General features: G+C 44.1%; 1 protein-coding gene across 1 annotated transcript; it reads left to right on the top strand.

Annotated features, from left to right (window-relative positions):
* Window positions 1–110: 110 nt before the first annotated feature.
* pin4 (protein (peptidylprolyl cis/trans isomerase) NIMA-interacting, 4 (parvulin)) lies at window positions 111–8,283 on the top strand. The gene is made up of 4 exons (XM_078412330.1): window positions 111–204; window positions 6,190–6,254; window positions 7,442–7,561; window positions 7,884–8,283. Exons 1-4 carry the CDS (start codon window positions 120–122, stop codon window positions 8,040–8,042), a joined length of 429 nt encoding a protein of 142 aa, XP_078268456.1. The 5' UTR covers window positions 111–119; the 3' UTR covers window positions 8,043–8,283.
* The last annotated feature ends 2,933 nt before the right edge of the window (window positions 8,284–11,216 follow it).

The raw sequence follows: 11,216 nt of genomic DNA, 5'->3' as shown, positions 1-11,216 counted from the left end.
ATTGTATAAATCACACGCACTTCGAATCCGACCTCCAAAATCTGGATGGATGTTAATTAGGTAACATGTTTCGTTATTTCACAGTTGGTATTGAGCGGGCACTAAGTCAGACACTTGGTATGAGGTCTATCTATGCCCAGGGCGAAGGCGACTGGACCATGCCTCCCAAAGGGAAAGCGAAGACAGCCACTAAGGGGGGGAAAGGTGTGTTTGGCTTCAAACTTATTCAATTGTTTCATGTTGCTTGAAATGTTAATTTGTCTTTTGCAAGCATTTACATCGACGGACGTGGGTCGTTATGTCCCTTCACCCTGACAGAAAACAACTGTTAGAATATAATACAAAATGTGAAATTGATCAGTAATGGGGTGACGAGGTTGATGAAGGAGTTTATTTTTAAGGAAGTTTCATGTTCTACGTTAGGTCTGAGAGTGGGAACCAGATTATACCAAAATGAATATCAATTGACATTAAAACCACTGGAGACACAAGATGCTGTAATCTATTGCAATTGATTGGGGGAATTTAGCGAGTCAGGCAGATCTGTGGAGCAAAAGGATAGTCAAATTAATTTTAGGTCAATGTGCCATATCCAGTACAATACAATACAATACAATATATCTTTATTGTCATTGCACAGGAGTACACCGAGATTGGGAATGCGCCTCCCATACGATGCAATAAATTAATTAGCTAATCAGTATTAATTTAAACAACCCAATGAAACAAATTAGAAACAGTTTTAAAACAGAATAAAGTGCAAGTAGATCTGTGCAAGCGATGTGACCAACCGGCTCAGCAGGACTGGTTCATAGCAGCTATGGCCCTGGGGATGAAGCTGTTCCTGAGTCTGGAGGTGCAGGCATAGAAGGTCTTGTAGCGTCTTCCCGATGGTAGAAGTTCGAACAGACTATTGCAGGGGTGTGAGGAGTCTTTGTGAATGCTGGTGGCTTTTCTGAGGAATCGTGTGTTGTAGATGCCCTCCAAGGCTGGTAGCTGTATTCTGATAGTCTTCTGAGCTCTATGGACTACCCGCTGAAGAGCTTTCCTCTCTGCCTCCGTGCAGCTGAGATACCACACAGGGATGCCATGTGTTCGGATGCTCTCTATGGTGCAGCGGTAGAAGGTTGTCAGCAGCTGTTGGGGGTAGACCAGACTTTTTCAGTGTTCTTAGGTAGAACAATCGTTGCTGCGCCTTCTTGACCAGCGCAGCAGTGTTAGTGGACCATGTTAGGTCCTCCGAAATGTGAGTGCCCAGAAACTTGAAGCTGGACACTCTCCAGACTGACCCCATTGATAAGGATTGGGGCGTATTCCCTGTTGTGTGACCTACGGAAGTTGATGATCAGCTCCTTTGTCTTGGAGGTATTTAGGGGCAGGTTGTTATCAGCACCAGTCCGCCAGGTTCTGCACCTCCGCTCTGTAGTTTGTTTCATCACCGTTGGTGATCAGTCCGATCACCGTTGTGTCGTCTGCAAACTTGACAATGCTGTTGATGTCGAATGAAGGAACACAGTCGTGGGTGAATAGGGAGTAGAGCATGGGGCTCAGAACACAGCCCTGTTTTTTTAATTTTTTAATTTTAAATCAAAAATATTTATTCAAATATTAAAATAATATATACAATACAATAAAACCAAAACAGAACCCACCACCAGAATACTATACAAACAAATATACCAGTTGAAACTATTATACAATTATATTACAATCCCCATCCAGGATACATCCAATCCCCCGCAATGCCCAGCGGTCCCGGAAACAGAACACAGCCCTGTGGTGTGCCAGTACTCAGGGTGCTGGTGGAGGACAGGTGCGGGCCCATTCTCACTGCCTGCGGTCGCTCCATCAAGAAGTCCAGGATACAGTTGCATCTGCAGTTCTTTAAACCCCCTAACTATTCCTCTGCATTTTTTACACATTTAAGGATGCATTTTGGTTTTAAAAAAAAAAAATGAGAATGGGCCCGCACCTGTCCTCCACTGGTTTTTAAAAAAAGGACACAAAGTGTCGATGTAAAAGAGGCCATATTGCAGCACCAAATGCAGGAGATGAGGTCTGTAGAGGTGCATGTAAACCTCTGTCTCACCTGAAAGGGTTGCTGGGGTTGCTGGATGGAGGTGAGGGAGGAGGTATAGGGACAGGTGGTGCTTCCCCTGTGATTGAAGGGAAATGTACCTGGAGAGGGAGCGGTTGGGGGAGAAGGCGTGTGAACCAAGGAATTGTGGAGGGAGTGGTCTCTGTTGAAAGTGAACAAGGTGAGATGGGAACATGCAACCGGTGATGGCATATAATATAATATAATAATATTCATTTATTGTCATTGCAACGAGTACAACGAAATTAAAAAATAGCCAATCCTGACGGTGCGTAAAAACATATATGCAATAAATGCAAAAACAAATAAATACAATTATATTAAGTACAAAAGATTTTTTAACAGTGTTGCCTAGTGCAGAAGGTAGTGTTCAGTTCTCGTATGGCCCTGGGGTAAAAACTGTTCTTAAGTCTGTTCGGGATTTGATCGACCTGAAACGTCGACCAGAGGGCAGATGAACAAACAGACGGTGGCCGGGGTGGGATGGATCTTTTATTATTTTGCCTGCTCTACTGAGGCAGCATAGGCTGAACAGGTGCTCCAGGGAGGGCAGTGAGCAGCCGATGATCTTCTGGGCCGTCGTGATGACCCTCTGAAGGGCCTTCCTGTCCTTTTCTGAGCAGCTGGCATACCATGTGGTTATACAGTATGCCAGCACACTCGATGGAGCAGCGATAGAAGGACATCATGAGCTTCTCCTGCAGGTTGGTTTTCCTGAGGATCCTCAGGAAGTGGAGTCTCTGCTGTGCCTTCTTCACTGTGGTGATGGTGTTGGTAGACCAGGTAAGATCCTCTGCGATGTGCGTACCCAGGAACCTGAAAGCGGGTACCCTTTCCACGCAGACCCCATTGATGTAGAGTGGGTCGTATTCTACACTGGTTTTCCTAAAGTCAATTATAAGTTCCTTTGTTTTGGAGGAGTTCAGGACAAGATTGTTCACTGAACACCATGCTGCCAGCCTTTGGATTTCATCCCTGTAGGCTGTCTCATCTCCTCCTGAGATGAGTCCAACCACAGTCGTGTCATCCGCGAACTTGATGATGGTGTTGGTGGGATGGGTGGGGGCGCAGTCGTGAGTGTAGAGGGAGTAAAGGATGGGGCTCAACACACAGCCCTGTGGTGAGCCGGTGCTCAGTGTAATGGTGGAGGAGAGGTGAGGGCCTATTTTGACGGTCTGGGGGCGGTTGGTCAGGAAGTCCTTGATCCATTGGCAGATGGTTTGGGAAAATCCAAGGTCAGAAAGTTTGGTGACCAGTCTGCTCGGGATGACCGTGTTAAAGGCAGAGCTGAAGTCGAGGAAGAGCATCCTCACATAGCTCCCCTGGTGTTCAAGGTGAGTCAGTGCAGTGTGAAGAGCAGTGTCGATGGCATCCCCTGTAGACCTATTTGCTCGGTAGGCAAACTGGTATGGGTCGAAGGTGGGTGGGAGGCTGGCTTTGATGTGCTGCAGGACCAGTCTCTCGAAGCACTTTGTGATGACCGGTGTGAGTGCTACCGGACGGTAGTCGTTAAGGCCGCTGATGACAGACTTTTTCGGCAGTGGGATGATTGTGGCGGACTTCAGGCAGGGAGGGATGGTGGATTTTAAAAGGGACAGGTTGAAGATTTTTGTGAAGACCTCAGATAATTGGTCTGCACATTCCCTCAGCACTCTGCCCGTCACACCATCGGGGCCTGCAGCTTTCCTGGGATTCACTGCTCTGAGCACACGCTTAACATCATACTCCTGCACAGTGAAGGTGTTGCTGTCAGGTGCTGGAGAGGGTGTTATGTCTGCCACTGCAGCTTTCACCTCGAAACGAGCAAAGAAACAGTTAAGTTCCTCTGCCAGCGAGGCGTCGCCGTCGGCAGTCGTGCGGTTGCTGGTCTTGTAGTTGGTGATGTGCTGGATGCCTTGCCATACCCGCCGTGGGTCATTGTTGGTAAAGTGGTCCTCAATCTTCCTCTTGTAGGACGCTTTGGCATCCTTGATGCCTCTCTTCAGGTTGGTTCTAGCAGCACTGTATAGAGCTCTATCACTAGACCTGAAAGCGGTGTTACGGTCCTTGAGGAGAGACCTGACATCCTTTGTCATCCAGGGCTTCTGATTGGGATACAACCGGATACGTTTGTCGACGGTGACATTGTCAACACAGTTTTGGATGTAGCAGAGTACAGTTGATGTATACTCCTCCAAGTCCTGATCCTCAAAAATATCCCAGTTGGTCCTTTCGAAGCAATCCTGCAGCTGCGAGGAAGCTCCTTCAGGCCATGTCTTAACAGTCTTTATGGTGACTGGAGCTTTCCTCCTGAGTGGGGTGTATGCTGGAGTTAAGAATATGGACAGGTGATCTGACTGCCCCAGGTGTGGTAGTGGTGCTGACCTGAAACCCTTCTTAATATTTGAATAAACCTTGTCTAGTGTGTTTTTCCCCCTGGTAGCACATCTTATGTGTTGTTCAAGTTTCGGGAGAACTGACTTTAGGTCTGCATGATTGAAGTCCCCGGCTATGATGTGGGCTGCTTCTGGATATGTGCTCTGTTGTGAGTTTATTGCACCGAGCAGGTAGCCTAAAGCTGTGCTAGCGTTAGCATTCGGTGGGATGTAGACTGCTGTTACTATAACCCCTGTAAATTCACGAGGAAGGTAAAAAGGCCTGCATTTAACTGTTAGGAACTCCAGATCAGGAGAACAATGGCTATCCATGATTTGGATGTTAGTGCACCAGTTGTTGTGCACGTAAATGCATAACCCCCCCCCCCCCCCCCTTGCTCTTACCGGAGTCGATGTTTCTGTCCCAGCGAAACGCTGTACGCCCGGCTAGCTCAATGGCTCCGTCTGGGATAAGTGGATGAAGCCATGTCTCTGTTACTAAGAGAATGCAACAGTCCTCCACGAGTTTGTTTTCTGATATCTGTAGTTTTAGTTCGTCCATTTTGTTGATGATGGATCTGGCGTTGGTGAGAAACATGCTGGGTAGCGGTGGTTTGTGTGGCTGTCTCTTTAGCTTGGCAAGTATACCGGACCGGCGTCCTCGCTTTTGCTTCCTGTTTCTCCTCCGCCTGCGACGCCTGTTCGCGCCGACAACTATCCACGGAGAGCCCGGTGTCCTGGCTATCTCTTCCGGTATATTTCGTGGGTGTGGAAATTTGCGCATAAGGTCCCGATTGCACTGGAATCCTATGATCAGAAGATCCTTGCGGTTGTAAGTAGGATTTGCCTGATTTGCATCATGTTGAAGGTGGCAGAAATGTCGGAGAATGACGTGTTGGATGCAGAGGCTGGTAGGTGAAAGGTGAGGACCAAGTGAACTCTATCTTTGTTCCGTTTGATGGGAGGGACAGCAGAATTATAGGTCACAGAATTATAGGTCACGTGTTGGATGCAGAGGCTGGTAGGTGAAAGGTGAGGACCAAGTGAACTCTATCTTTGTTCCGTTTGATGGGAGGGACAGCAGAATTATAGGTCACAGAATGGAAGGTGGTGATGGGCTGCCTTCTTGATCAGCAGCAGTCCTTGAGGTGTGGGCAGAGCCACAATGCTGTTTGGGAGAGAGTTCCAGGTTTGTCTCCCAGTGATGGTGAAGGAATGACAATATATTTCCAAGTCAGGATGATGTGCAATTTTGAAGGGCAACTTCTAAGTGCTGATCCATAGAACCCCAGCAGCCCTCTCTGGTGAGAGAGAGGTTCACATGCTTTTGCTCACATTTCACACAGCCTTCCACTTCCTCCCCATTCTCCGACATTTCTGGTTCTGGTTTTGGTCCCAGTTCTATTTCCTGTTCCATCCACCTCTCCCCTAATAGTTTACATTATTACTTTCCTTACCAGAATCCAAGACTTTTTTCCTGCTCCCCCCTCTATTACCTGTACTCACTTCACACCCTCCCCCATCGGGCTTTATCTTCCACTTCCTTCTTTTGGCTGCCTCCATCTATCAGCCACGTGCATCTATCTCTGGCCACTACTGAATTATTCCCTATAAATTGTAAGTTACTAATTCATTTTATTTTGAAGGCTAAGAAAAATATTTTAACATATTTCGGGTGTGGTCTGTGTGGAGTTGCCCTGTGACCACGTGAGTTTCAATCAAGTTTGTGTCTTTCAGCTGCAGCTGGTGGTGATAATGGTGATAAGAAAGATAAAGGACCTAAAGGGGGTAATGCAGTTAAGGTAAGTGATAAGTTACTATAGTGTCTCAGTTGATTTGCAACCTTGGCTATATGCTATCCATCTCTCTCCATCTTCTTTGCATTTAAAATTAACTTGTTTTTAATCTTGAGCAAAACACAATTTGCTCGGGTACCTCAGTGGGTCAGACAGTACCTTTGGAGGGATTGGGTACGTAATGTTTTGGGTCGGGACCCTTCTTGAGACTGTTAGGTGATGGGTTGTGCTGGGACCCTTCTTCAGACTCCATTCCCTCCACAGAAGCTGCCTGACCTATTGAATTACTTCAGTACTTTTGAGTTTTGCTCAAGATTCCTGCAGCCAATTTTGAGGAATAGTTCACCATGACGGAGAGTGTCAAAGGAGATTGTGAGGTCATCTACGGTGGCTGTTCCTTGCATTTCTCTTGGAGTTGTTATGCAGTGAAGATCATGCCAATTGTGCTTCTGGATGGATTGAACCAACACTTTGATCCTGGTTCAACTTAGCCACTGGGAAGTCTTTGATCCTGATGATGCCTTTCCCCGTGGCCAGTAGCAGGATGATTATCTCATTGCTACAATCAAATTTCATTTATTTCTTGAAGATAGTTACAATGACATTATTCTTAAGTCTATCCTCCACTGTCCAGATTTGTCAATTGCCCCTGAACCTAAAATTAAGAGTGGAAGAAAGCCATAGTGTAGAGATACCGTACAGTAACATGTTCATTGGTCCAGCAAGTCTTTGCACCCTGTTTTACATTAATCCAATTTACTCAGCACACATTTCCACATGATCAATCATTGCCTAAAATGGAGGCATTCGAGAATGGAGGCATTCGAGAATGGAGGGATTCGAGAATGGAAGCATTTGAGAATGGAGGCATTCGAGAATGGAGGCATTCGAGAATGGAGGCATTCGAGAATGGAGGCATTCGAGAATGGAGGCATTCGAGAAGGATTTTTTTAAATGATTTAATTTAGAGGCACTAAGAAAATTAACATGATTCATAAAGGATATCTGCTAACTTTGAAGGAAATCAGAGCTCAACTTCAATAATCCTGTTCTATAAGGCTGAATCTCCACCAGGTGGTATATTTACCCACAATCCCATGAAGAAAGTTTGGGGCTCAATTTTTTTAGTTTATTTCAAAAATCTGGCAAGGATAAGTCTTGTTGGAGACATTATAATGTTTGCATTGTTGCAGGTGCGACATATTCTATGTGAAAAACACAGTAAAATCATGGAAGCCATGGAGAAGTTAAAAGCGGGCATGAAATTTAATGAAGTAGCTAGCCAATACAGTGAAGACAAAGCAAGGCAAGGAGTAAGTATCATCTGTGAACATCTGATTCTTTATGCAAGCATGTGGGTGAATTATAGATAGCAAAGATTTCTGAACTGTTTTATAACTAAAAATATATCGCTGCAGTGTTAGTCAAGAGACTAGTTTGAGTGTTTACTGACATTTCAGTGAACCTGAATAAATTCAATATGATATTGCTTTGTGTCAGTAAGTTCACAATTAAAGTTTGCAGCCTGTTTATTTGGGCAATTTTACTGCATCAACACTTGAACATGGTTATTAAATGTATTCCTACTATGTTTTTAAACAAATTGCAGATGTGAAAATGACTTTCTATTCTTAGGGTGATTTGGGCTGGATGACCAGAGGTTCAATGGTGGGACCCTTCCAGGAAGCTGCTTTTGCCCTCTCCAACAGCACAACAGATAAACCCATATACACAGACCCACCAGTAAAAACTAAATTTGGTTATCACATAATTATGGTTGAAGGAAAAAAGTAAATTGAATTTATTTTCAATGTAAAATCTGTAAAATCGTACACGTAGTAAGAAGTAGAACTATGTCTCCTTCTTTCCGCAGCCACATACTAGTTGCAGTATAGATTATTTTCACTGCCTGTATAAAAAAATTCAAGAATGACTCTTAGGTATATCCTTTCCCTCCAATAATGGGTATGCTCGAGCACCATTCCTTTTCATCCAGAGAAAATCCAACGAGTTTCTGTTGTTTAAAAAGTTTTATGTCCAAATAAACAATTAACAATTAAAAACAATTTCTGTATTGTAAATGTTATTTGAAGTTAATTATATTTGTCTTGATTCTTGGAGAATTGCAAATTTTCCCTTGTAGTTTAACGATTCACCATGTCACTTGGATGAAGAACTAGTCATCGTGGACAGTCCACAAACTTTATCTACAATTCAAATCTGAGTTTGGTTCTTGTCTCCTGGGGAGTTTGATCACATTCACACCAGGCATATGGACACCAAAAATATCTTGATTCAATAAGAGCATTATCAAACAGTTGGAATTTTCCTGCATCTCAAGAAAGGTCAAGTTCTGGATCCATCATTTGGAACATGAATCACGATACATCCATCCTCAGATGCAGATGTTGGAAATAAAGCAAGACCTTCCATGAAACTCCTGTATATATCTAATGATCCACTTCATAAGCAGCATGTTCAGTGATCCAGAAAGGTCATCAGCTCATTATATTGCCAAATGGTTACAAAAAAATAATTTATTCTTCAGTTTGATATGTCATTATGGTGTTGTCATCTCTGATCAGCACTGAACTGCTGCTGCTTGCTTATGTCATATCACCTTTGCTTTCAGCACCATATCATAATTTCGATCATTGTCAGTCAATGTAACTTGTAATGAAGAGTCATCAACTTGTTGATTTGTTTCTTTCACTTTCTATTCTTGGGTAAAGCTACTAGGTGTGTACAAAGGAGTCAGCATGATGACACTCTCCCTGATTCTTTGCGACTATTGACACAATTTCCCTGTGTGCCTGACTTTGAGCCACACTAGCATAGCTTTTGATATTGTGGGGCATTGATGGAAATGTGTGAATAATAATATCAAATTAGTATTAAAGGGCATTTGATGTTCAGAGGGCTGAAGTGCCTGTTCCAGTGCTCTATAACTAAAATTATTTTTATGACTAGTTTAAAAATAACCCAGTCGCATTCAAAGTTGTAATCTTCCCAGTGATGTGTGCATTGTGTTCTTCACTAGTTCGTGTAATGTTATTGAAAATAGATTCTGAAAATATACATTTGAATCTGTATGCCTGCTTGGTCTCATCGTAATCAATTACTGAACTGAGTAGATTTACTGATATTCATGCATGCAATAAATAACCTAACCATGTCTTAATCGTAATCTAAACATTTAAAAGATGTAGAGCCTCTCCGGTTGTGTTTTATGTGAGTGAAATAGACATTACCCATTCCTCTGAGGAATGTGGATGCTGCAGATTACAGTGGCTCCATAATACATATTAGTGCAATAGACAATAGGTGCAGGAGTAGGCCATTCAGCCCTTCGAGCCAGCACCGCCATTCAATGCGATCATGGCTGATCACTCTCAATCAGTACCCCGTTCCTGCCTTCTCCCCATACCCCCCACTCCGCTATCCTTAAGAGCTCTATCCAGCTCTCTCTTGAAAGCATCCAACGAACTGGCCTCCACTGCCTTCTGAGGCAGAGAATTCCACACCTTCACCACTCTCTGACTGAAAAAGTTCTTCCTCATCTCCGTTCTAAATGGCCTACCCCTTATTCTTAAACTGTGGCCCCTTGTTCTGGACTCCCCCAACATTGGGAACATGTTTCCTGCCTCTAATGTGTCCAATCCCATAATTATCTTATATGTCTCAATAAGATCCCCCCTCATCCTTCTAAATTCCAGTGTATACAAGCCTAATTGCTCCAGCCTTTCAACATACGACAGTCCCGCCATTCCGGGAATTAACCTAGTGAACCTACGCTGCACGCCCTCAATAGCAAGAATATCCTTCCTCAAATTTGGAGACCAAAACTGCACACAGTACTCCAGGTGCGGTCTCACCAGGGCCCGGTACAATTGTAGAAGGACCTCTTTGCTCCTATACTCAACTCCTCTTGTTATGAAGGCCAACATTCCATTGGCTTTCTTCACTGCCTGCTGTACCTGCATGCTTCCTTTCAGTGACTGATGCACTAGGACACCCAGATCTCGTTGAACATCCCCTCTTCCTAACTTGACACCATTCAGATAATAATCTGCCTTTCTATTCTTACTTCCAAAGTGATTAACCTCACACTTATCTACATTAAACTGCATCTGCCATGTATCCGCCCACTCACACAACCTGTCCAAGTCACCCTGCAGCCTTATTGCATCTTCCTCACAATTCACACTACCCCCCATCTTAGTATCATCTGCAAATTTGCTAATGGTACTTTTAATCCCTTCATCTAAGTAATTAATGTATATCGTAAATAGCTGGGGTCCCAGCACCGAACCTTGCGGTACCCCACTGGTCACTGCCTGCCATTCCGAAAGGGACCCATTTATCCCCACGCTTTGCTTTCTGTCTGTCAACCAATTTTCTATCCATGTCAGTACCCTACCCCCAATACCATGTGCTCTAATTTTGCCCACTAATCTCCTATGTGGGACCTTGTCGAAGGCTTTCTGAAAGTCGAGGTACACCACATCCACTGACTCTCCCCTGTCAATTTTCCTAGTTACATCCTCAAAAAATTCCAGTAGATTTGTCAAGCATGATTTCCCCTTCGTAAATCCATGCTGACTCGGAATGATCCTGTTACTGCTATCCAAATGCTCAGCAATTTCGTCTTTTATAATTGACTCCAGCATCTTCTCCACCACTGATGTCAGACTAACTGGTCTATAATTACCTGTTTTCTCTCTCCCTCCTTTCTTAAAAAGTGGGATAACATTTGCTATCCTCCAATCCACAGGAACAGATCCTGAATCTATAGAACATTGAAAAATGATCTCCAATGCTTCCACTTTTTCTTGAGCCACCTCCTTAAGTACCCTGGGATGCAGACTATCAGGCCCTGGGGATTTATCATCCTTCAGTCCCATCAGTCTACCCAAAACCATTTCCTGCCTAATGTGGATTTCCTTCAGTTCCTCCATCACCCTAGGT

The sequence above is a fragment of the Rhinoraja longicauda genome, chromosome 15 (genome assembly GCF_053455715.1).
Source record: "Rhinoraja longicauda isolate Sanriku21f chromosome 15, sRhiLon1.1, whole genome shotgun sequence".
Lineage (NCBI taxonomy): Eukaryota > Metazoa > Chordata > Chondrichthyes > Rajiformes > Arhynchobatidae > Rhinoraja > Rhinoraja longicauda.
This window is presented reverse-complemented; position numbering and strand designations above follow the sequence as displayed.